The 27947-nt window shown below is 36.1% G+C and overlaps 1 protein-coding gene across 1 annotated transcript; it reads right to left on the bottom strand.

Annotated features, from left to right (window-relative positions):
* Nucleotides 1–203: 203 nt before the first annotated feature.
* On the bottom strand, nt 204–27936 carry mei4 (meiosis-specific, MEI4 homolog (S. cerevisiae)). Its single transcript, XM_051875589.1, has 5 exons — nt 27727–27936; nt 25644–25883; nt 16838–17328; nt 13935–14066; nt 204–561 (listed from the first exon to the last, which is right to left on the bottom strand). The coding sequence occupies exons 1-5, from the start codon at nt 27809–27811 to the stop codon at nt 325–327; spliced, it is 1185 nt and encodes a 394-aa protein (XP_051731549.1). The 5' UTR covers nt 27812–27936; the 3' UTR covers nt 204–324.
* Between the last annotated feature and the right edge of the window lie 11 nt (nt 27937–27947).

Here is a 27947-nt window from a genome sequence, read left to right as displayed (position 1 = left end):
TCAAAATTAAAAGAAATAAACATTTGAAATATATCAGTCTGTGTGTAATGAATGAATATAATATACAAGTTTCACTTTTTGAATGGAATTAGTGAAATAAATCAACTTTTTGATGATATTCTAATTATATGACCAGCACCTGTAGATGATATATCATTAAGCATTTATCAACACAAGACTTCCAAAAAAGCACAACAAAAAACTGACTGGTTTATAATTTATTAATCAATAGTTAAATCATATTTTTAGACGAGGCACTTCATGTAAAGTGAGCTCTTAAAAGGGAGCAAAGTTTTGAAATGACAGCTGTCAGCCCATGTCTGCTCATTGGTGTAGCTCATGTCTGCTCACCCTGAAGAGACCACCAATCCGCCACATATACAGAGAGAACAGGGGAAACTCATCTGCAAGAGTTAACGCTTTAGTTTCCAGGTGGATCACAAGCTCCTGGTTTACATTACAATTAGTGTCCTGTGCAAGTTGTTCCAGCAGCCAGAACACATAGAAGGAATTCTGATAGAGGATCCAGTCCATCTGATGCTGCAGCTCCTCTCTGGACCTCTGCACGAGACAAAACCCAGATTAAAGGGTTAGTTCACCCAAAAATGAAAATGATGTTATTTATTACTCACCCTCATGTCGTTCTACACCCATAAGACCTTTGTTCATCTTCAGAACACAAATTAAGATATTTATGATAAAATTCGATGGCTCAGTGAGGCCTCTATTGCCAACAAGATAATTAACACTTTCAGATGCCCAGAAAGGTTCTAAAAACATATTTCTCATTTCATAATTCTTGTCCACAGATCATATGCTAGCAAACTTCAGACGAGTAGTAACCACACAAGCACACTGATCTTGTTAAGTCCTTTAAGTATAACTGAGCACTCTGGTCTGTATGTTTATGAGAATGGGTTTACTCAATTTCACTTTGTAGTCAAACTCACCAGAAGCGAGCTAAATCCATATACTTTAAAAACAATTAGAGATGTCCTAAACACTAAAAATGATAAATAAATAAAGTAAATAAGGTTTTCTTTTAAGTGTCAGGTAGGGTTAGTTTGTAGTATGTCCTCATTTGGATAGCTAGAATGTGTGCATGTTAATCTTGATTATCTTTGTGCTTTGTAACCATAGGAGTCTGATTCAGCCACTTGGATAAAATGTGAAGAATGGAAACTTGTAGAAACAAGTAATTTACTGGATTGATGTGCAGCTTAACTAACTAGATAACTATAAGCACGGTTGTAACCATGAATGTTTTTCAATAATGTTAAATTAGAAATAAATGCCACATTAGAAAATTAATTTATAAAATCATCTGCTGTAAATATTCATGATGAAACCTAAAATAATTGAAAAAGCATCATAGCATCAGCATCATTCCTGTCCACATCCAGTCCTACATCTGGTCCTACCAGGTGTAGGACCAGATGTGGGCCATGCTATGTTGCTTTCTGGGAACTTGAATCTGGCTATTAGAGATATGAATAATCAGTGGGTGGAAACAGCTGTCGACATTTTGATTTCCGAGAAGCTGGAAGAGAAGAAGAGAGTTTAAAAATAAACAAGTGGCCTTAAATATTCCTCAGAGGTCGCTCATCCATGTGTAGCCACTAGATGGGGATCAACACAGAAAATGCTGTGCTGTACTGGCAACTGAGAGAGGGACATAGCATTTGTTGGCAAAGGATGCAGAAATTGCAGCAGCACCCTGAGCCTGAAGAAAGACTGAAGCTGAGGTAAAACTGTATCTTTCTGTGCCACTAATAAAATCATAGGCAGATCCATTGCAGGTGTGGAGCTTGCATGCTGAAGAACTACCTCATCTTGGCTCAGAAGTATCTCTGCATTGCATTGCAAAGTGTTCCTTCAGAGAGGGTATTTAGTGCCAGTGGACACATCCTCTCAGCTCACCATCCAAAGCTTAACCCAGAAAAAGTGAACATGCTCACATTTTTGCACTTTAATCTGGACTGAAACATGCCAGCCCAGAAAAGATACATAGGGATTGGTTTAAAATGTTAATTATTGATTATTTGTAATAATGTCCTTTTGCTCTTTAACCTAATAAAAAAAGTTGTGTTGTTTCACAATTTATTCTTTTGTCACAAATCAAGCCTCTGTGGCTCCCTCCGATCGCAGCCAGAGGGCACCATCACCTGAGTACTGATTCCTCTCACAGACTTCATTTCCCATCATCCCGTACCTGGCACTGATTACACTCACACATGAATCCAATCCCGTGGACTATTTAGCCAGGACTCTTACTCTCACTCTTTGTAAAGTTTTGTTTTGCTGTGGCTGACAACTCTGAGCGTTTATCCCTGTTTATGTTTTTTCTGTGTATGACCCTGGACTGTTTACCTTGTTACGATTCTCTGCTGCCTGCCTTTATTACTGTGCCCTGTCTGCCTGGATTACGTTTATACTGTTTGCTGCCTGCCCTGATCTACTGCCTGGTTTACGATTACATCTCTGCTTTGCTCTGTTTATACCTGTCGTCGGTGATTGACCATTGCCTGTTTGTTCTATGAGAATTTTTGTTATTAAAGCTGCACATGGATCCGAACTCAGTTGGCTCAGCGTTACAGCTTTATACATTTGTGTATTGTACATCTGTATTGTTTTATTTATATTTATTTGTATTTAAATGTGTATATATATATATTTATTATATATAATAATAATAATAATATTTATATAAATATTTATTTGTATATACATTTTAATTTTTGTTATTTGAAAGAAAAGATATTGAACTTGTTATTAAGAGGACAAGTTTGCATCTTCTCAACCTGTTTTTCTAATGTAATTCAATACTGTGATAATACAGTATATGCAATAAAAGCTTAATCAATTAATCAAAATTAAATAGAATCAAATGCCTAGCTGTGAGTTTATTGTGCATTTGGTAACATAGTGGGCATTATTACGCTTTATGTTCACATTTGCATAATTTTTGTGGGCAGATGATTACAGCATTTCACCAGATTTGTAGTGAAATGCATTTGTAAAACTGTTTTCACAGAAACAGTATTTTTCCACCAAAATTAAAGCTCAACTGTAGTTTCCATCAAAATAAAAGCTCAAGGGTTAATCTCTTGCAAGTGAAGAAATTAGGACAAAAGTATTATAATTTCCCTACTATAGCTTCAAGTAAAATAGTCTTACAAAATCTTGTGGAAAACACTTTATGGTCAATGAATGGCTTTTCTGAGGTAAATGTAATGATATAAGTGACAAAGGTTACAAGCTGCTTTACTGATGTCTTTCCGCAGTTGAAACCGATTGAGCGTTTACATGAAACGATACATTTAGGTAAGTTGTATCTTTCAACGTACCTTCTGATGTTCATTCATGGTTATTTCATGCTTTAACTTGTAGTAAAGCTGAAGAGATGATCAGTTCACAGGCCGCTTGAACTGAGGCGGCTACAGTGATCTGAACTGATCTGATTGGGAAATCAGTATTTTCAACTCAGCCCTACAAAAAGCTTGAGTTGGGGTACTTGAGCTCGGACTTGACTCTGGACTAGAGTCCAACTTTTAACAGACTTGCACTTGTCATGGACTCGGATGTATTTTTACTCAGACTTGACTCAAGCCTTTGGGACTCAAAAAATGTCTCAGAGTACAACCGAGTCCAGTGCTGTCTGTGAAATTTGACAGAAATGCCACTGGCCCGATTGTGTCAGTACTGCATTGTCACGCAAATCTATCATTTCAATGTTTTTAAGTCTTCGTTCCAGTGATTTTAAATAGTTCAAGTGCAAAAAGTCAAAAAGATGCAAAATAGAACTGAATTCGGCAAGCTGTATGAGACAGCGCATGCCCTTACACAAAGAAAATATATTTCCTTATATAAGAATGATCAATATATGAAATGATTTAAAGGTATTTTGAAAATATACAGAATAATATATTGTGTTAATATATTACAATATATCAAATAATGCATAAGGAAATGCCGCTTTTCATATATTAAAAAAATATGTGACCATATATGGTAACACTTTATATGGTCATGCAGAATAAGTCATTAATTTGTGCTTTACAAATACTTATAAACAGCCAATATGCAAGCTAATAAGCAACTAGTTAAAAGTGAGAATGGCTCCCCATACTAAAGTGTTACCCAATATATTTACTTATATGTCATAATATATGTACTTTTACATTCAATAATACACATCTTAACATATAATATAATATATTTCTTATATTTTAAATTTATTTACATTATATATGTTTCATATATAGCTAGTTAACAATAGCACAAACACACCTGCATGCACTACAGTATTTAGCAAAGAGACAATCACTGTGCTGAAAAGTGCACAGCCATTACTTTTTAAATAAAGTAACAAATAGTCTTAATGGTGTTCAGCCAAACATCAACCTAACCACATGCTCTACTCTTCAGCACAATGGTAACCCCAAAAACTCAGACATACCAGGCAGAAACTTTTATATGATTTAAAAAAAAACATTTAATATATTGACATATGCATTCATATTAATTTAGAATACAGACAAACATTATATTAGTGTAATTGTCAGGATTGGCAATATGTTTAATCTACCCTATATTAAACTATTCCTTTTTTTGTTTTCTATTTATAAGGCTAATAAATGTTGCAATCAACTGCTAGCTCATTATTTAGTAGAACGAAGTAACTACATGATGTTTCTCTGTCTCTGTCATTTACTCTGATAAGCAGTTTAAATCAGTGCATTGACTAAATGCTTTCTGCACTGTAAAAAATTATTTTCATGATTTATCAACTTTTCACAAAACTTTTGTCAAATCAGTTTAGGTTCACAAATGTTCAGCTAACATAATATTTTAAGTTTCTGTTGAATAAACTAATTTCTTTCTTTGTATCATCTCAATGTTTTTGTTTAAATGAACTCAATTTTAAGGCAACCAGGTTATTTTATTTTTATTTTATTCTTTATTTGACAGGGACAATGGACAATAAAAAACTGCCCCAGAATTAGCTACAAAGCTAAATTTAATCTGCTGTCCCTGGGCAGGAGTAAACTAGGACTAAAGTATCAATATAAGAATATGTAGGCCTACAATAAAATCCCCCCATAAGTACAAGACATACACAATAAAATCCCCCCATAAGTACAAGACATACACAATAAAATCCCCCCATAAGTACAAGACATACACAATAAAATAACCCCATAAGTACAAGACATACACAATAAAATACCCCCACAAATACAAAATATATGACATACAACCCATCACTTAACAGTATAAACTACAATAGAGAAGAAGAAGAAAAAAAAAATCATTACATTATATATTCAATGGTCACAAACCTGACTCATCTTTAACCATTTTTTTCAAATGTAATTTAAACTGCGCAAAACTAGTACACTGTCTAACATTAATTGGTAAATTATTCCAGTTATTAACAGCTCTTACAGAAAAAGCTGATCGATCAAAATCAGTTACTCTAAAATGCGCTTCACAGTCACCTCTTGACGAAGCTCTTGTTTGTCTTATATTATCAGTATGCAAAGAGACAAATGCCTTTAAGGGTGAAGGTGCAAGATTATTGACGATTTTGTACATCAAACAACAATTGTAAAACATAAAATTGTTAAAAGTAAAAAAAAAAAGTACTTTTCAATTATAAGACAATGATGATATCTGTCAGATTTCTTATCAAACACTTTTATAGCACGTTTATATAAGATATGTAAAGGTCTAAGAGTAGATTTTCCTGCTTGTCACCATGAAGTTATACAATAAGAAAAGTGAAAAAAAAAAATCAAGGAATGCAAAAACACTCTTGCAGCTTCTGTTGAAAGTTGACTCCGTATAAATGTAAAATTTCTAAGTTTCTAAGTAAAGTTTCTAAGTTCTAAGACTATTTTTTAACATGCTTTTCAAATGTTAAATGAGTGTCTAAGATAACTCCAAGATATTTAAAATCAGACACAATTTGTAAATTTTCACCATTAACTATTATATCTGGTAGGATCTCTTCCTTCTTTCTAATCTTAAAATACATACAGGCAGTTTTCTGAACATTTAATGTTAGACAACACTGATTAAACCAGTCTGAGATTTTAGTCATGACAACAGATAATTTTTGTGATACCTGTTCATTTGTTTTTTCATGTACATAAACCACAGTGTCATCTGCGTACATTTAAATATATACGTCAGGACAAACATCTGGGAGATCATTTAAATACAAACTAAAAATATAATATAGACCCCTGAGGTACCCCTGTGGAACAATATCTCATAGAAGATATGCGTGTTTTAATCCGGGTGCACTGATTCCTTGATGCAAGATAAGACTCAATCCATTTCACTGTTTCTACAGAAAAGTTAAAATGTAATAATTTAGATAAATAAAATATTATGATTTAACGTATCGAATGCCTTTTGCAAATCAAGGAAAACCCCACCCACAACCCCACCCTTGCCTAGTTTTAACCGTACTCAATAAAATAACATACAGCAGTTTCCGTCGAGTGCTGTTTACGAAACCCAAATCGCATAGGGCACAATAAGTTATTTTGTGTATCTAAAAAATTTACTTTTTCTATTTTTTTAGACACTACTGACAAAATTGAGATTGGCTTATAATATGCTACATTAGATGGATCACCTGACTTGAAAACTGGGGTAATTATCCCAGTTTTCCAACAATTTGGAAAAATAGATTGTACAATTGATGAGTTCACAAAATGAGTGATTGGTGTTAAAAAACTTTCACAGTTGTTTTTTAAGAAATTACAGTCTAAACCATCTCTTTAGCATTAGAATTTTTCAAATCTTTTATGATATTCTGAATTTTATTCTCTGAAACTGTTGTTAAATGGAATGCAGATTTTACTGAATTAACAAAATTAAGTTCTTTGTATCTAATTCCAAATTTTTCAGTCAAACTTTGAACTGAGTCAACAAAATAATTGTTAAATGTATTTGTAATTTCATTAGGCTTATCAAGTATTCTTCCTTCAAAATTTAATTCTAAACATTTAGTACATGATTTAGGGTCTTTCTTTCTCAATAGCTTTTTACCTTTAGCCTCATTTAAAATATTAATAAAGTATTGTGCCTTGGCCTGCCGAAATGTCTTAACTACCTTATTTCTTAAACTATAAAAAAAGAAGTCGATCCTGTCGTAGACCACATTTTATAGCTATTTTTTCTAGCAATATCACGCATTTTCATGAGCATCCATACCTGTTCAGTAATCCATGGTAAATTATTCTTTCTATGCCTATTTCTAACTAATTTTATATATTTATTTCTTGTGTTTTTTATATCCTCTATAAAGATTTTATGCACAGTTTCCAAATCTTCAGTAGATAAAAGGGATACCCAATCAATTTGTCTAAGCTCTTCTTCGAACACACTCATATCCTTTTTTGGTATTCTAAAAGAATAGTTCTGTTCATTCTGTGTAGTATCACGATAAACAAACCTATTTTTATTTAACTTCCTGGATATGAGTGTTAAATTGTGATCTGATAATCCAGTTAAAGAATTAAAAGTCTTTGTAATTCTGTCTGGTTTATTAGTAAAGATAAAATCTAATAAAGTTTGCGAAGTAGCTGTAATTCGTGTAGGGCTCTCAATCAATTGTATAAAATCATGCAATTTAGTTATTTCCTTCAGTTTCTTTTTGGCCTTTTTATCAGACCAATTAAGATTAAAGTCCCCCATAAAAATACACTCTTTATGTGTATCAACTTCTTTAAAGAGATTTTTAAAATGATCATAGAATGAAATATTGGATGAGGGCGGTCTATAAACTGTAACTAGGGTAAAAGACATTTGCGGAGATAAAGTAATTAAAACAGCAATACATTCAAAATTGTTTGAACATTCAAGATGAACTTGTTCACTTATTAAATGATCTTTAACATAAATAAGGAGCTCTCCTCCTCTACCATTTTTCCTATCCTGTCTGAAATATTTATACCCAGGCATTATCAAAGCAGCACTAGGAGAACTTTTAGTTAACCACGTTTCAGACAATAAATAACACAAATCTGCACACAATAAATCTAAATTTGAGTCCATAAGCAAATTTTCAAGTTGTTCATGTTTTGGAGATACACTTAGGATATTTAAATGCCCTCCTAAAATACCCTTCGGTTTTGCCCCGCGGTCCCAAATTACTTTAGAGTGGTTCACCATTTGGAAGTATTGCACCTCTCGCCGGCCAATACATGGTGACAAATCGAGGTAGCTCCTATGATACCCTCCGACAGCACGTCCGGACCACAGTCAGCCCCGGCTTGATGACCAGCAACCGTCCGGTAACACCGCAGCTCACGATGCCCCTCGGTGACACACTCCAACTGCACATCTGGACCACAGCCAGCCCCGGCCCGACAACCTGCAGCCACCGCGGGAAGCCCAGGTGAATCTCCAACACGCTCTGGCAAACCAACCAGGTCACGACCAGGCCCGATCCGACCACAGACATCCACTGCGCCAGGTACAGCGCCAGAATCCGAAACAACACACTGAGCACCTCCAATGTCGCTATTCCTCAGTACACTCGGTGTTAACGCTTTTCTGTGTTTTAAAACAACGGAATACGATGCAAACTGGCCTAGTCCTCTTAAACAACCTGGCGACTGGGTCTTGTTGCCGCGTGCATGGGTAGTCCAACAACACTGAACGGAAACATAAAGGAGGGCAAACATGTATCTGAAAATCAAAGATCTCTGCATGAATTTCATCTTATGAAAGTTCATAAAAGCTGCAACATAATCAACAAACTAAACACATTAAATGTATAATAATTAAGTCACTTTGTTTTGTTTTAGTCCTAAGAGCAACTTTACTTTAAGTTAAACCAACAAATCATTTCTACAGTGTGATTGTGTCTTTAATAATTTCTGTGCATGATGTAAATATAATGCCACATCCACAACAATGCATTTTAATTTTCAAATAAAAATAACATTTTCTAAAGTGTCTTTACGTTCTGTTTTCGCTGGAGGAAAACAATACTGTAAGCAGGGGTGAATGCAAAACTGTCTCGTATCGCTCCCGCTAGGGCTGCAGCAACTATTCAATAAAATCGATAATAAGCAATAATGAAAATCATCGACAACGATTCTCATTATTGATTAGTCGGGTCTGCCCACCGTGCACGGAAAACTTCTGCCAGTCAGGTCAAGTTACACCACTGAATAACGCATTTCTATGGACAAAAATGCATCTAAAAATAGTGGAGGAAGCAGAGTGAGCTGTTGCAGGAAAGGTACATGATCCAAACTGCCCAAAACATGAGAATTCTTGTTTTAATGCTTCAAGCTAATTCATTAGCGTAATGGCTTGCCCTGTCAAGCGCTTTGACATGCATGTGCGTCCTCAGCGCAAAACATTCATTCTACGGCTATATCCTTCACGCAAATTCATGCGAGCATTTCCATTTTGCATAAATGTTCGTCCTGACAGTCTGTGTTGATTTTGGATTTTGGAGTCAGACCTGAGTTTCAGTAGCCATGGAAAAAAAAAAACAATAACTAAATCAGCATATTATCATCTCAAAAATATTGCAAGAATTAGATGCTTTGTCTCCAGTCAAGATTTAGAGAAACTTGTTCATGCTTTCATCACCAGCAGGGTGGATTATTGTAATGGACTCCTCACTGGCCTTCCCAGAAAGACCATAAGACAGCTGTAGCTCGTACAGAACGCAGCTGCCAGGATTCTGAGCAGAACCAGAAAAGTCACTTAGAAATACCAAGGGTTCACTCAAAGCAAGGAGAGTCTGTTTTTAGCTGTTACTTTAGCTGTAACTTCCTGAAGAGATCAGATGTGCTCCAACAGTAGTCACATTCAAATCCAGACTCAAAACATATCTTTTTAGCTATGCATTTACTGATTGAGCACTGTGCTACGTCCGAACTGATTGCACTTTATTTTATATGTATCATCTTTTTATTCTATTAATTACTTTTCTTGTTTTTATTTCATTTTTAATGCATTTTATATCAATCTTTTATGTATCAACTTCAATCTTTTTATTTCTGAATGTTTTAATGCATTTTAAATCTTGCTGTCTGGTTGAAAGAGATGGAAGAATTAGGAAGTAAGCATTTGTTATCCCTGGATGGAGCTCTAACAGAGTTAGTCCAGGAAGATTTGTCTGTAAGGGTACTGTTTAAACGCACAGCTACCTGACAAATATAAATATTTTTACAGTTATCCCTCCATGTGAGGAAGATCTATTTAGATCCACTCTGATGGATAGATCCGTTTCGATCCGCTGTGACGAACAAACAAAGTTGAGTAGAGTTATCCCTGGATGGAGCTCTGGATAGAGTTAGTCCAGGAAGATTTGTCTGTAAGGGTACTGTTTAAACGCACAGCTACCTGACAAATATAAATATTTTTACGGTTATCCCTCCACGTGAGGAAGATCCGTTTAGATCCGCTCTGATGGATAGATCCATTTAGATCCGCTATGACGGACAACAAAGTTGAGTTATCCCTCCAGTGTGAGGAAGATCCATTTAGATATGCCCTGATCGATAGATCCGTTTAGATCCGCTCTGACGGACAACAAAGTTGAGTACAGTTATACCTCCAGCGTAAGGAAGATCCATTTAGATCCGCTCTGATGGATAGGTCTGTTTAGATCCGTCTCTTCCATCCAGATAGTGGTATTCTCTGTTTTTACTGTTATTTTTATTTCTTATGCATTCCATTTTTATTCTTATGTATTTGTTTCCTCTTTATGAAAAGCACTTTGAATTACCATTGTGTATGAAATGTGATATATAAATAAACTTGTCTTGCCGGCGCACGCACCCGTGTCAGACAGACGAACACGGTAGAGAGGAACACAATTAATATTCAACGCAAAAATATTCATTTTGCTGAAATATCTGTTGCTTAAAGTTACATGTAGATTTAAAAGTCAACATGTCATTCAAGTATTTTATGAGAGTAGTAACTGTAAAGGGATAACATGTAATTTAATATAAATGTAAGACATTACTTATAGCCTATTTACAGGATAAAGAAATTACAGTATGAGGTGATTGTGTCCAGAGTGAATGTGTTTGTTCCTGCGGAACATTTATCTTGCCTGTTGGTTAACTCTGAGTTTGTGGTTTTTTTTAAACTTTATTGCTATCTTAATTTTTAATGTAGAGATTTAAACTATATTCACTAAATACAGTGCTTAACAAATTTATTAGACCTCTGCCACCCAATGTAAGGTTTGTGCCACAGCTGTCCTCAACTATCAGTATTGGTGATTACTAAAATATTTTTTCATGTTTCTGTAATGGTTAATTCACCAGTATGTGTAAGCTCTTTAGTCACAGCAGTATTTCTAATGCTACAATATAACTTTATAGTTGTTGTTGTTGTTTTTTTTCTCAGATGCCCAATTACAGTCAATAACAACAGAGACTGTTATTAAGTTTTTTGGATATTATGTGTGAATAATGACTATTTAGTTTGTTTCAGTTTGTTATTTGAGTTTTTGACAGATTCCTAAAATATTTGTGTTCTCTCTTTATTATGACAGGTAGTCTAATAAATTAAGCACTGTGTTTTCATAGAATTTAATTGGCACATTTGTTTGAAGTACATTGGGCAGGATGTGCTGTGCAATAGTGTGTTTTTTGTCAATAAAAAAAGAAAAATAATAAAATTAGGATTTTTATCCGATTAATCGAAAAAATAATCGGCCAACTAAACGATTATCAAAATAATCATTAGTTGCAGCCCTAGCTCCCGCATCACATTATGTAAACAGCATTTATGACAAAGAACTGCAGATGCAGATATAATGACAGTCTATCGATAAACACACACCTTTTCCTCTGCTTCTGATGCTGTGTTGTTAGGGAGGAGCCGAAGCCTGCCACCATTTTCAGGTTTAAAGGGGACTGAATTAGTATACAGATTACGGCGCTAATCATATTTTTTGGGGGGGGGGAAGTGAGGGTACACTATAGCTTAAAATATAGAAGTGCCGGTAATGCATACCAGTCCGTACTGGCCCACTTCGAACACTGTTCATTTCTAAATATTTTTATATGTATCAATATATAGCCATACGTGGTCAATGCATATATTGCAGTATATTAAAAAATAAGCACTAGATTCCCATATATGGAAATGTATTATGTAATATATCGCATTATAATTTGCAGTATATTCCCATATATTTTTGTTACGCAAGGGTACACCCGAAGCATGCCTGCCTTTCATGTCTTAATATGCTTCTACACTGTGAAATACACACAAACATATGTCAAAAATGCCTGTCTTGGTACGTATTCACGTAAACACAGACAGTTATGTCTTAGATTAAAGTAAACAGTTGGTGGAACATTTGATTACTTCATTAAATGTATGTCCTATTTCATTAATTTCATTATTGCTTGTAATTAGTAACTGTTTACAAGTTTGTACTCACAATTTTAGTTTTTGCTGTAGTAATTAAAGTAATAATTTCAAAAAGGTGGCAACTTCTAATTTCAAGGCCAATGGAAAAATAATGTTCCTTTTCAAAGGGGAACTCACACTGTGTCCTAGGACTCTAATGGGGGAACGCCTCAGCGTGACTAGTGTCTGAAGCATGTGTTTAAATGGGTCAATTTGTATTGGCCAGCGACAGCCTATGAATCACTACTAGTGCGATCGTGAGGTATAAGGCACCTAGAGAACATTCCATGCTCTTCAAGTTCAGGGAGTGTTTTGTTTGAGTGTGTGTGGTAAGAAAGCGATTTATTATGGCTTGTGAACCTAAGCGTTTCAAGAAGTGTGTGGATCCGTGTCCAAGGTTTTTGACACCTGGTGACACCTGATGTTTGGGCGAGGAGCACGCACGCTCAGTCATCGAGGCGGCTTTTTGCATGCATTGTGAGAATTTTCCAATGAAAAAGCTCTGCTCTCGTCTGTCCCTCTTCTCAAGGGAGGGGCGACAGGCACCTGTACCCCATGGCTTGGGTCCTGCTCTCACTGAGGCGAGGAGAAGACTGAGATTATGGGGGTCACAGGTAGAGCTCGCTGAGGAGTTTGAGAGAGGTATAAATCTCTTGCACTCTTCAGCAGCTGACGAGAACGAGCTGCTGGAGGAAGCCAGTGCTCTGCTGGCGTCAAGCCAGGACGAGCAGGAAATGGCTGATGAGGGTGAAAAGGTTGAAATGGCTGAGACCTCAGCCTCCCTGCCCTGCGTATGTTGGGCTGCAGGAGGTTATGGAATGCGCTACGGCCAAACTCGATCTACCGTGGAAGCGCAAGAAGGAGGACACCGCTCGTGGAAGATTAGATGAGCGGTTCCTATCTGAACATAACCACCCAGCTCCCGTAAGCCTGAAGTTTTGTTTGTGGAATGGATGGACACAAGAAAGGTCTCCATGTGCACATATAATATTTGATTTGAACTCTGGATTGAAGGTTGCAAAAATGCCTGGAGAACTTGGGTAAAAAAGACTCCTGAGTAAAAATTGTGCAACCTAGTGTCACAAAAAAAGACTTGTATATATTTAGTATCAAGTTTGAAGTGTTAGATTTAAAAAAAAAATGACACCTTGCACTTGAAAACAGCACATTGTGTTATAATTTTACAGCTTAAAAAAAACAAAAAAAAACAAACAAACAAAAAAAAAAACGTGAAAACCTATTTCAGCTTCGGGTTCAAAAGAATTAATATATGTATGGTTTGATATGACTCTTATCTTTGGTATTTCTTACCCAATACATTTTACATACAATTTAGTTTTAAAATACTGTCATTAATGTATTTTAAGGTGCTTCAGTAATATTGTCAATAATACTGTAACTTGCTAATTTCAGTTTCTTTAGAGAAATGCATTACACTAAAACACAGAACTTTTCCACTAACAAACAAGTCCTCACTAGGAAGAATGTTTTGATATGTGTAGTGTGTTGTAACCTACCTCACAGGTTTCCCATAACTGCTGTGCCAGCTGAATGGTCTGAGACATTAAGAGTTGAATAAATGGAGTTCTCAGGACACAACTTCCTCCCAGAGCCAGCAGACACTCTGACAGCACATCTTGAACTGAGAACTAACAGCAGAATGAGATCACATCAGACAGATCGGCCTCTCTAGATGATACAGTAATGAAACTGAAATACTGAAAAATTAAATAAACAGACTGAAATTACTAAATATAAGATTCATATATGAGGGAATTAAAATGAGGTTTAGGATCATGAGAAAGCTACTGGAAAAACTGTGCAAACTTTTGATAATGATAGGCTTAAGTCTTATACCAAATGTCAGGCCTACAGCATCTGTGCCCACAGAATTCCACTGAATTGGAACACCCATTATCCACAAAGCATGTTTGGCACGTAGCCTGAGTTTATTTGTGGCCCTAAGCTGTCATATTTAAAACATTGTTATGGAGCATGTTACCAAATTTTACTACCACTGATATACAGTAAATTAAGCACTTTAACCATATTAGGTTTCTAAAGAAGGACTATGAACGCTGTCACACACAAACATTTTCTAGGTCAACAGCACCACTCTCCCTTTCCTGTGAAGCCGTGGTCACACTACACTTTGAGCACACAAAATTTCTATGGACAATGCAACAGTCATAATATGATGCGACTCACTTTTTTTTTTAATAATACAACATATAATTCATCCAAAATATAAAAATATGCAACATATTTCACTTTGCTGCTGCAACTCTTCAGATTTAATGTTTGCATTCTTTTAATTCAGCTATGAGGTCACACCATGATGCATCAGTCTTCTATTTGTCACACTGGCAGAGTTCACCAAACTTGAACTTGAACTCATAATTGTTATTGAACTGAACTGAAACAACACTGAACTGACTTCAGCTGAACAATGAATGATACTATTTTCTTTTTAGAGCTGCTTTACAGCAGAATTGAATTCTGTATGTATCATTGAATCATTATTTTCCTGTTTATTACAGTAAAGCTGCTTTGAAACAATCCATATTGTGAACATGAATGGTTATAGCTCAGCAAGCTCAATTTCACATGTTGTAGTGCCCGGAAACGCTAATTCATAACTCATGAATGTGTTGTATGTTGTCACAAAGAGTTCTATACTGTAGCATGTCAACATGTTTACAGCTAATGGTCTAATAACACCAATATTTAAAAGTAATTCTATTGCTCCCTTAAGTATGCAACTGTGTTGCCTTTACAGTAAAGCAGGAATGCACAATATGTCACAAACAAGGCTATGTACTTGCAATTGTTTGGCCAAGAATGTGCTTGTGCAATGTCAGCAAGAGGATGGAAAACGAAAAAACAACTTGACTATTATTTAAAAGTTGACTTCCAGGGCAACAAATGAAAGTACAGAATTTAACAGTTTTAAGAAAGGGAATTTGAAAGTTTTATGAAAGGGGTCACATACAGATGTGTCAGGCAGATGACACAGAGCAACCTCAAAACTGTTTTCTATGAAATTACACATGGCAATTTGTTTTCTGTAAAATGCACCCAGCCACTCACATGCTGTAGTTTTCATTAAATTACAATATATTTGTCTCAAATCATAGATAAGGGTTGAATGCCACATCTTTATTTCAAGATCGCAATATAAAAATGCGAAGGTATTTATTGTTGATGTAAACAATATGATTCGTGACATAATAGTTTTTTCTCAGACTGTATTTATAATGTATAATTTACCCAAAAATGTAAGTTCTGTCATCATTTACTCACCCTCGTGTCATTTCAAACCTATAAGATTTTCGCTCAACTTTCAAACACAAATGAACATATTTTTTATGAAACCTGAGAGATTTCTGTCCCACCATTTAAAGTCCATTCCTCTAAAACTTAAAGATCCAAAAAATGTCATAAAGGCATTGCAAAAATAATCAATTGAGTGGTCTAATCTAAATCCAAGTCTCCTGAAGAGACACAATGGCTTTATATGATAAAAAGATTTACAATGACGCGCATACTCTAGTAAACACGGACGTATGAGTGATGCACGAAAACAACATGAGAGTGAGTAAATGAAGAATTTAAATTTTTGGATGAACTAACCATTTACAGTTTGGGAATAGTCAATTTGACATGATTTCTTGCAATTAGAACTATGATTAATGGCATTGATCATATGGAACAGCACTCCTCAATGTGAAAGTGCAAACATAATTTAAATCACCATATCACATTTAATTTTAGTAGTAGTATGATTATTCAAAGCACTTTATTCTTTTATTCCTTATTCTTATACGTATAGTGCATTAATAGTGGGAGAGGTGGGACATAGCGAGGACCGGGAAATTCTGTGTAATTCAGCCTTACTTCAATGTCATTTTTCCACCGCATACACAGTTGGTGCTTTTGTATAACCAGGGCTTAACCAGGCCTTATGAGATCCAGCGAATGCCTGCACTGAAAGCGCGAGTAGCCTACTGAGTGAGGAAAAAAACGAAAGTTTACTGAATGTTTACGGAGTTTCAATGACACTACATTAAACTACTATATATAATGTTGAATATAATGTATAATAATGCAATGGGGGGATATTTGTGTGTCCTTATAATAATAAAATAATACAAATATTATTTGAATAATAATAAAGTAATAATAATAAAAAAAACAACTCTCTTTTATTATTTTGGCTTAAAATATCACGATAGTATTGTATTGAGAGTTTAGTATCGTGATTTGTATCGAATCGTGACATGAGTGTATCGTTACACCCTTAATGAGAATGTGAGTACAAAAAGACCCATCTGGTGTGCATTACTTATGAGTTGTCCTGGCCCACTTGTCACCCGGTCTGTGACCGACTTTATCCACAGTACACAAACATCTCTCTTACCGCATTGAATTGCTGGTTGGTTAGTAGTAGACTGATCATCTCCTTCAACAGATTTTCCACTTTGCTAAAATGCTGCACTGAACACCCATGACGTGTTCCTCCTAGACTCAGGGTCTGTGCCACCACTTGTGTTCCATGATGCAGCTGCTCTGGGTGATTTAGAGGCTGTCCAACATGTGTCTGCCTGAAAACCTCCACCACGGAATCCAGCAATTGCACTACTGAATCCCAGACCACATCACCATCGCGACACAGAGACGGCTCACAAACTCTGCGCAAGCCACTCAGACACTGTAGAAACTGCATGTGTTTTAACATCCTGTGGTCCTGGCGCCACTGCCTGTCCTGGAGGGGAAAGTTCTGACTGTTTGGAGGGGTTGGAGGCAAACATGGTCCCTTAGCAATGTATATTTGTGTTTCCGTGCTGTTATCAGTGTCACAGCCGGAGTCACCCTTTAACTGGTGCGGGTCGTCCTGAGAGAGTTCTTGACCTGTGAAAGCAAAACACAGCATATCAGTATCATTCTGTGATAATGAGACCTGTGTCCAAAGCAAACATCTTGACTCATGTTATGAAATAAAGATGAAACATTTGTCCTTTGTCGTTTACTCTTAAAGTGTTTTCACACCTGACTCACTTGTTTCAGTTTGGTTCATTTAAGCACATATGAAAATGGCAATCGCACTCAAATCTGCACCAAAACAATAAGTCTGAGATCACCTGAACAAGGTGGCTTCGACCAACTGAGTGGTTCGGTCGTGTTGAGCAATCAATCAACGCAATCAGACCCAACGGACCAGCTAAGTAAGTTGTATCATAATTCATAATGGAAAAATGTGTTACGTAAAAAGCAGCAGTGTCTGATTTTGTGTGCGAGCACATTAATTATCACAGTTAAATATCTAGTTCAGTCATGAAACTCTAGAGGCCTAGATCTGCTACGGGGTTTATGTATGTGTATTTATGCAGCAGTAGCATATCTTACATGCTCACAGCAGCATGTCTGTGTATCTATTAGCAATAGCAAATCCATACTTGGACGTTTCACACTGTACATTCCTAAACCCTGGGTTAACGTTCTTATTTACATTTACAGTATTTGCTTTGTGTCACATTTCTTTTTACGTGTGTTTGCAGCATTGAGCATTATAACCAATCACACAAGTTTTAATTGAGCTTATGAATGCAATGTCCAATCAGAAGTATTCTCCTCTCCACTAATAAGCTCAATTCATATGGATTAGTTTTACAATCTCTTCATGAACTTTTTCAAGCATCAAAGTGGTAGTTGTATAGCTGTCCACGGAGGGACAGAAAGCTCTCAGATTTCATTAAAAAGATCTTCTTTTGTGTTCTGATGAACGAAAGTCAGTTATCAGTTTAACCATTATTGTACAGCAAAGAAAGATACTTGTCATCTTTATTTAGCCATCTTCATATTTGAAATAGCTAAATGCTGAAAACAGAGTCTATGCAGTTTTCAACTGCTTTACATTATGAAAACTGGCAAAACCTTAAGAAGCTTCTGTCAAAAGTGAAGTGACATGTGAAGGCCAAGTATCGTAACCCATACTTAGAATTTGTCCTCTGCATTTAACCCATCCAAGTTAGTGCACATACATTAGGAGTAGTGAGTAGTGAACACACACACACTGCAAAATGTGGACACACACACACTCGGAGCAGTGGGCAGCCATTTTTTATTTTTTTTTGCTGTGGGACCAGGGGAGCAATTGGGGTTAGGTGACTTGCTCAAGGGCGCCTCAGTCATTTCCTGCCGGTATTGTGAATCAAACCTGCAATCTTCATCTTCCCCGTCTGACTCTCTAACCATTAGGCCACAACTGCCCTCAAAAAAGCTAAAAACGTAATTCCAAAAATTACAAATGATGTTGTATTATAGCATAGAGGTTTCATGGACCACATTTATTTACCAACCAGGATCACAAACAATATGGTTAAGATTCATGTTTGGATTTATTACAGTTTGCCACAAAGTACGTTCACTTGCAGGTTTAGTATCTGCAAATCGCACACTTGGCTTTGTGAAGGAACGCAGACTGGCTGTATTACACTTTCATTCGAGCAGAATTTTACAATGAACATCAAAGAGATGTTTGCTGTGTTGTCAGATCATCAGTGCTTTTTGCAGCCCAGAAAGAGAGCGAGCTCATTGTTGTCAGATTGAGAACATTAAGTAAACACTGGACAGAAAATGTATCCTTTTAAGAGAAAACCCCCATTTGTTCTCTTGAACAAAAATCTTTTAGGAAAGATATGGGAGGTTTGTTAAAGGATTAGATCACTTTAAAATGAAAATTACCCCATGATTTACTCACCCTCAAGGCATCCTAGGTGTATATGACTTTCTTACTTTAGACAAATACAATCAGAGTTATATTAATAATCACCCTGATGCTCCTAAGCATAATAATGGCAGTGCACGGAAACCACCTGTTTGAAACTCAAGAAAGTGCATCCATCCATCATAAACGTACTCCACATGGCTCTGTGAGGTTAATAAAGGCCTTCTGAAGCGAAGCGTTTATGTAAGAAAAATATCCATATTTAACACATTTTAAAGTAAAATATCTAGCTTCCGCCAGCTTGACCTGACGTCAGTTACGCTTTTTTCGTAAGTTGAATATGGAAGGCGGTCTGGTGGAAGCTAGTTATTTTACTACATAACGTGTTAAATATGGATATTTTTCCTACACAAACGCATTGCTTAGCTTCAGAAGGCCTTTATTAACCCGCTGAAGCTGTGTGGAGTACTTTTATGATGGATGAATGCACTTTTCTGTGTTTCAAACAGTTTCTGTGCACTGCCATTACAAAGTTTAGGAGCATCAGGGTGATTAATATAACTCCGATTGTATTCGTCTGAAAGAAGAAAGTCATATACATTGCACCTAGGATGGCTTGAGGGTGAGTAAATCATGGGGTAATTTTCATTTTAAAGTGAACTAATCCTTTAAGGCAAGATAACAAAGACTTTTCAGGACAAATAATCAGTGGGCCAAATATCATGACGATTATTCTTAAATAATTGAGAGAGGCAGAAATCGTTATCATGATTAAAATATGATTAATCATGCATCCCTTCTAAAGTCTGTATAATCTGGATGAAATGATTCTGTACTGTTTGTCCCCCACTGTAAGAAATCAAACAGATTTTCAGTGGGGTAACTTGAGTGTAGAATATACCTGATCTTACTAAGGCAGACAATGAGCTGAGGCCCTGTTTGCATCTGGAATTAAGATGTGTTTTTAGTGATCCAATCAAAAGTGATCAGCATAGTTTCATTGCTGTTTCCACCAGGATTAGCATGCATCTCATCTAATTTTGTCAAAAATCTTCCCTCTTTGTCACACACTTGATCACTTTCATGGAAAGCCACAGACAAATACAAACAAATAGACATGCCATGTTGCACAGCTTACAAGCAAACAGGAAAAGACACAAATGAAAAGGAAAAAGGCAAAAACGATTTCCATTAGAGTCTGTGTTTTTGGTACAATGAGGTGAAGTCTGAGTCCCTTTCTTTTGGTGCACTTTCTCATAACATGTCCCATAACATGTCCCATGGTGGAGGCAGTGCTTCTAGTGCTTCTAGGACAGATAGCATTTCTAAATCTAAATATCAAGAAAAACCACAGATATTAGATCAAATTAGATCTGATAACTGTGGTTTAACAGAGAATTCTGTGATGAATGTAACCTAAATGCTTCTCACAAGATTTCACAGCAATGTTATTAATTATGTGGTGAATTCAAGTGTTTTCTTCCCAGCGCTGTGTAATCTGGAAACCATGAGAAACATTGTGCCGCTAAAGGCTGGTTTATACTTCTGCGTCGAATGTACACTGTAGGCTGTGTGTACCACGCGTAGCCTACGACGTAGCCTGACATGCACCTCTTCAAAACTGTAACAGGAATGAACAAACGATCTGTTACTGTTTTGCCGCTTCTCTGCCGCTTCTATTTGTAAGCTTCTTTGACAAAGTACATGACAAGCTGCTTCTTCTTCGGCTTTTGCCTTGATACTCAACATGACCGCAGACACTGTCTACTAGTGGTCTGCATGCACCACGACGCAGACAATGATGCAGAAGTATAAATGAAAACAGACGCATAGCCTACAGCACAGAGACTCCTGCATAGGTCTGATGCAGAAGTATAAATCAGCCTTAACACTAACAGAAATAACTTGTGGCAGAAATGGTCTAATGTTTTCGAGTGCTTTTAAGTGCTTCACACAACTTTTCCCAGCACTTCAAAGCTTTAAATATTGCCCAATTTTAATGTTATTTTTAATGTGATGTCCAAAACATTATTTGTTCATCCTTCATAGTTTGTCCCAATTTGTAAAACTAAAAGTTTCATGATGTAGGAAAGCAAACACTTATTTAGAAATAAAAAAGACAATAAATTACCACTGTAGTAGATGCTGCAGAGGAGCACTTATTGGCATATTAGCCATTTCCACACCCTAGTATATATTTTTAATATTTATTAATAATAAAATAAAAGTTAATATTATCTGCATCTCAACTCAAGCTCAGTGCTTTTCTTTCAGCCCTCACAGTGCTGCCAAATCAGGGGCTGGTGCCACCTTAGAACTTAAAGGGTTAGTTCAACCAAAAATGAAACTTCTGTCATTATTTACTCACCCTCGTGTCGTTCCAAACCCGTAAGACCTTCGTTCATCTTCGGAACACAAATTAAGATATTTTTGATTAAATCCGATGGCTCAGTGAGGCCTTCGTTGACAGGACAATTAACACTGTCAATGCCCAGAAAGCTACTAAAGACGTATTTAAAACAGTTCATGTGACTACAGTGGTTCAACCTTAATGTTATGAAGCGACAAGAATACTTTTTGTGCGCCAAAAAAACAAAAAAAACAAATAACGACTTTATTTAACAATTTCTATTGATGGACGATTTCAAAACACTGCTTTATGAAGCTTTGAAGCTTTACGAATCTTTTGTTTCAAATCAGTGGTTCGGAGCGTGTATCAAACTGCCAAAGTCACATGATTTAACTTGCTGTTAATGGAGGCCTAGCTGAGCCATCAGATTTTATCAAAAATATTTTAATTTGTGTTCCGAAGATGAATGAAGGTCTTACGGGTGTGGAACGACATGAAGGTGAGTGATTAAAGACATAATTTTCATTTGTGGGTCAACTAACCCTTTAATGGCACCGGTGCTACTGCCCTCAAATGTTAGTCTGGAGCCCTGGTTCTTGAGGTCAGAAAAGTAATAATGATGTTAAAAGAATGTTATTTGTTGTATATTATCACTGCAAAACAACAAGAAATGCTGTAAATATTGCCGCAAATTCATTTTAGGCCACAAAAATCAGAATAAAGTCCCGCAAAATTCTGGAAGGACTGTATAATAAATTATTTGCACCTCAGAGTGTGCAGATGAAACGCAATAAAAGCTGTCATGTTATCTTGCATTCAGATGCCTGGTGTTTGAGAACACAATCGTGTGACACGCTTCTGGGAGGGAATTATACTGAAACACTGACAGGCTTTGCTCAGGCATTACAGAATGACCTAAACAGCATTTCAGATGCTGTGCAACGAGATCGGTCCGCTGGTTGGTCCAGCTATTCCGTCTCATCGCAAAGTCACGTCTTTTTTGATGCGCATCAAAGAATTTATTCAGTGTTTCCATAATAGTTTATGCAGAGGTTTTCGTATCGCATAAAAAATTTATTCGCATCTTGGCATTTCCATCCCGCATTTTTTTATGCAATATCCCAAAATGCACATAAAAATAGGTGGATGGAAACATAGCTATTGACAAGTTTTTCCAGCTTTCCATGCTGTTATACGGTAGGAGGTGCTGTTGTCTTCTGAAACAGCACAGCATCTCTGTGTATATGTACTTTTGCATCCATTCCTCTGTTTTTTTTTCTTTTTTAAACCAGAAAAAAAAAAAAAAACACGGAAACGCGGATTTTTGGTTTCTTTAGTGATTTTAACACTAATGAATAGAATAAGCAGATACAAACTAATTTTTTTCATACGAGATTCCTAAAATAATGTAAATTATATACAACTTGCTTTTTAATATATTTAAAAATGCTACATTTAATTTCTAGTGTTTTTGCATCACTACACAGATGCTCTAGCAAGTTCTTACTGACATGAATGGTAAACCCATTGTGAAATCTCAATGGGTTTCTCAAAATGTCTTAATAAATATGCATGCCTAAAAAAGATGTCATTAATTTAATTCTAATTCATTAAATTATTTTTTTTTTTACATTTATATTTTTACCCTCAACCTATTCTAAACCATATAAAAATTACCTTTTGGATAGCGCTTTATGCTTCGAGTTCCCACTTGTGATCCCCTCCGATCCCATCCCTTTGCTTTCTACTCTGTTTTATATGAATAAAGGCCAAAATGACTTCTAAATTATTGTGACTGTACCTTTACCTGACTGTTAGGCATTTTATATTGTTTTATATTGAGAAATTGTGTAGGAGTCGTGTTATGTGCTAGCTTAAGCTGGCCGTTCAAATTAAAAATCATACCCCAACATTACGTTATGTCATGATGAGGAATTTATGCCTCAAAATATAATTTTCATAAAGACAAAATTCCCATGCCCTTTGCCTCAGTGGAGGTCTGACATGAAAGGTTTCTCATTGAAAGCAATTATGTTACTGGCCACTTCAATTATGTTACCGGCTGGGCGCGTTTGCCATCAGTATAGCGAGTGACCGCATTTCTTTTGACATGCAGCAGTATCAGACCCCTTGTGAGTTGAGTGAGAATGGGTTGAATTTTTAAAGAGACCAAGAGGAGAGCAACCTTGACCATGTTGGGACTGGTGTTCCTGCAATGCCCGTTTCAGTTTTAAAATCAAGTCATGTATTTCCATGGTTCCAGAGACATGACTCTTAGAAGTGCAGGTGAAACATTTTTTCTGTAATTTAATTCAAAAAGTAAAACTTAAATATATTCTAGATTTATTAGACATAAAGTAAAATATTTCCAGACTTTTTTTGTTTTTATTTTGATGATTACAGCTTGCTGCTCATCAAAATAAAAAAATCAGTATCTCAAATTATTAGAATATTTAATTTCAAGTTCTATTAAATTACCATTCTATTAATACTGGGTTTAGGTCAGTAATCCCAACAGCAGTCACATGGGGAAGTCTGCTGACTTGATAGTTGTCCAGAAGACGATCATCAAGACCCTCTACAATGAGGGTAAGCCACAGGTCATTGCTGAAAGAGCTGGCTGTTCGCAGAGTGCTGTGCCAAAGCATATTCATGGAAAGTTGACTGGAAGGAAAAAAAGTGTGGTAGGAAAAGGTGTACAAGTGAAAGAAATGACCGCAGGCTTGAGAAGATTGTCAGGCGAAGCCGATTTAAGAACTTAGGAGAGCTTCAAAAGGAGCGGACTGAAGCTGGAGTCAGTGCATCAAGAGCCACCGCACACAGACGTCTTCAGGAAATGGGCTACAACTGTCACATTCCACGTACCAAGCCACTTCTGAACCAAAGACAACGTCAGAAGCATCTTACCTGGGCTAAGGAGAAAAAGAACTGGACTGTTGCTCAGTGGTCCAAAGTGCTCTTTTCAGATGAAAGTAAATTTTGCATTTCATTTGGAAATCAAGATCCCAGAGTCTGAAGGAAGAGTGGAGAGGCACAGAAACCATGTTGCTTGAAGTCCAGTGTGAAGTTTCCACAGTCAGTGATGATTTGGGCTGCCATGTCATCTGCTGGTGTTGGTCCACTGTGTTTTCTGAAATCCACAGTCAACGCAGCCATCTACCAGGAAATTTTAGAGCACTTCATGCTTCATTCTGCTGACAAGCTTTATGGAGATGCTGATTTCATTTTCCAGCAGCATTTGGCACCTGCCCACACTGCCAAAGGTACCAAAATCTGGTTCAATGACCATGGTGTTACTGTGCTTGATTGGCCAGCAAGCTCGCCTGACCTGAACCCCATAGAGAATCTATGGGGTATTGTCAAGAGGAAGATGAGAGACACCAGACCCAACAATGCAGATGAGCTGAAGGCCGCTATCAAAGCAACCTGGGCTTCCATTACACCTGAGCAGTGCCACAGGCTGATTGCTTCCATGCCACGCCGCATTGATGCAGTAATTCATGCAAAAGAAGGCCCAACCAAGTATTGAGTGCATAGAAATGAACATACTTTTCAGAAGCCTGACATTTCTGTTTAAAATATCTTTTTTTTTTTTTTTTTTATTGATCTTATGAAGTATTCTAATTTATTGAGATAGTGAATTGGTGGGTTTTTGTTAAATGTGAGCCAAAATCATCACAATTAAAAGAACCAAAGACTTAAAGTACTTCAGTCTGTGTGCATTGAATTTATTTAATACACGAGTTCCACAATTTGAGTTGAATTACTGAAATAAATGAACTTTTCCACGACATTCTAATTTATTGAGATGCACCTGTATATTTAATGTGTACAGTAAAAATATGCAGTGTTATATGCAGTGTTATTTTACATTTGATTAATCAATTTTTTTTGTTGTAGGCTATTAATAATCTGAATACCACTCTAAATCTTAAAACACTGTTTATTTAATTTGTTTGTATTTAGTTTCTTTGTTCTGACTGTTTACTTGTTTTATGTAATTGTTTTGAGGACATTTTTCTTACATTAGTTAACCTAGTATTAGTTTTTGCTGAAGTATAGATAATTTTCATAAACTTTCCATTTAAAGATTTTACTAATCTCCATGTATTTTCCAGGTCTTTTAAACAGATGGATATTAAACCTTACCTTGTCCTGGCTCAGTGTTGCTCCTCGTCTTGAACAGTAAGCGCGTGAGCAGCAGCTCTTGTCTGACATGCAGCAGATCTTCATGAAGACCTCGAGCTTTAGACCTCCAACCTTCATCCTGCTGTCTGAGTCGATCAGCCAGAGATTCAGCAAACTCTCTGGCTCCTCCTGATGGTCTGGACTTAATAATAGCCACAGCCACAGCCAGTCTGGAGATTCTTATATACCAGCTCACTGCTCCTACAGAGATAATGTAACAATTCACCATAAGCAAGAACTAGTCCACTTCTAACACAATATCCACACTGGACACAAGCAACACACACATACACACACACACACACACACACACACACACACACACACACACACACACACACACACACACACACTTTCACAGTTGTGAGATTTACTGAATCTGCTTTTGTCCACATTCCTGAACAAATTCAAGCAATCACATGAACTTAAATAAAATTTGAATTTAATGAAAATACACCTGAACTTAAAAAATAAACACTTGAGTGGGTTCTAATGACATACTGAAAATGCACTCAACAAATGAGACAACAGATACAACAACACTGATGCAATAAAACAGTAAAATAATAATTCTCCTTACACATTTGGGCTGCAATGTATGCTGGGAGCTAGAGCTCCTCCCCCTTTTCCATGGATACATTGAACTTTTATTTCAACTTAACATCATCAAGTAAAACAAACACACACACGCACGCACGCACACACACATAAACACTAACAATTTCCCAATGGTTTGTACTTAATCAAATATCTTCTATACCACCACAGTTATTATTGTGTGGATGTTTTTTTTTCTTTTTTTTTTTTCTGCTATATGACTTATTTACAGCTTAATAATAAAATATTATTATTACAGTAAAAATGTGAATATTATACAAAAATAATTATAAGAAATAATTATTTCTTTAACTGGTTTAAAGTTTCACATGAAACTGAAGGGAGGAGTAAAGACAAAACTTCAATTTCATGTGATTATCGATTTCATTTTTGTGTGGAGTATCCCTTTAAAAATGCATGAATGCATTTTGAAATGAAATATGAAAGCAAGTGTTACTTTTAGTGCCAAGATAGCACAAGCACACAATTACACATACACAATCTAGTTTTAGTGTTGGCTGACAATGAAAACAAAAAGTACTGACACTTTGTGATTATAAAACATTAATGGTTTATAATTAATGTGATTAAGTAAACCAGTTTAAAAAAAAGTAATTTGATGTAGGCTACAGGTTGTCCTGAAAAAAGAAAAAAAAAAAAAAAAAAAAAAAAAAATATATATATATATATTAATTCAACAATGAGGTATTATATAGTTAAATAAAATATAGTTAAAAAAGTTAATATGTATCTTTTTTTCAGCGTGGACACTGATTGCACTACCCTACAAAATGGTGTAAAACAGTGCAGAAGTAGTGTAAGTGTACACAGTGTAGAGCACTCAAAGATGTAGTTCCGGCATCTACCAACAGGGGCCGATGGGGACAAAACGAAAGACGCCTACTAACGTAACTGTAACACAATCTCGACTCAATTTAAAAAAAAAAAAAAAAAAAAAAACTTTTTCATTGTAAACTTAAAATAATGTATTCTCCAAAATGGAAAACCTGCTGACGACTGGACCCCAGGCAGTCCATTTATTACAAGGTATGATGAACCGTTTCCACACGAATGTCAACGCACTTGAGGCATTATAATAACCTACTGTCCTAAAGTAAGTACAACAGCACAGCTGCAATCAGAAAATGTGTACATTCGAAATTTTGTCTAATTATATTGATAATTAATGACTCAGACCAGTTTTAGGTTTCCCAGTTTAACAGATAAAATAATGTGGGATCGTTAAACAGACTTTCGCAACAATCGCAACATTTTTTTATTTTTTTTTTTGCATTTGACCCTCCAATAATCACATAAAAAACATCATAGCAGTTTTGTCTTGGTACTGTGCCGCCTCAGTACGTTTTTGTAAGGGTTATCAGCCTTTGATAGAATATCATTAACCTGTATCCTGTACGTTAAAGTTATACAATCTGAGTGATTTTACCTTGACGAAATGAGGCAGATTTCTCCTCCATTCTTCTCCAAACATTAGGATGTAAATCTGAGACGCTTAGATTATGTATACTCATTTTAATAAATGTCACATTAACGTCGAATAAAAGTAATTTCCTAAAAAATCCATTGACAAAATAAGACCTAAAAGACGAGTGTAAGCAGTCAACGCTAAACAGAATAGCCACGCCCTCCTCACTGATACCACGCCTA

The sequence above is a fragment of the Ctenopharyngodon idella genome, chromosome 20, assembly GCF_019924925.1.
Source record: "Ctenopharyngodon idella isolate HZGC_01 chromosome 20, HZGC01, whole genome shotgun sequence".
Lineage (NCBI taxonomy): Eukaryota > Metazoa > Chordata > Actinopteri > Cypriniformes > Xenocyprididae > Ctenopharyngodon > Ctenopharyngodon idella.
This window is presented reverse-complemented; position numbering and strand designations above follow the sequence as displayed.

What these genes read in the sequence shown, in the direction of transcription:
- mei4 (XM_051875589.1), bottom strand. Translation starts at nt 27,811, where the DNA reads ATGAGTATACATAATCTAAGCGTCTCAGATTTACATCCTAATGTTTGG. An exon ending in ATCTGCCTCATTTCGTCAAG is followed by an intron (nt 25,884 to 27,726) that starts GTAAAATCACTC and finishes TTATCTCTGTAG; the next exon opens with GAGCAGTGAGCTGGTATATA. An exon ending in CCAACCAGCAATTCAATGCG is followed by an intron (nt 14,067 to 16,837) that starts GTAAGAGAGATG and finishes TTCTGCTGTTAG; the next exon opens with TTCTCAGTTCAAGATGTGCT.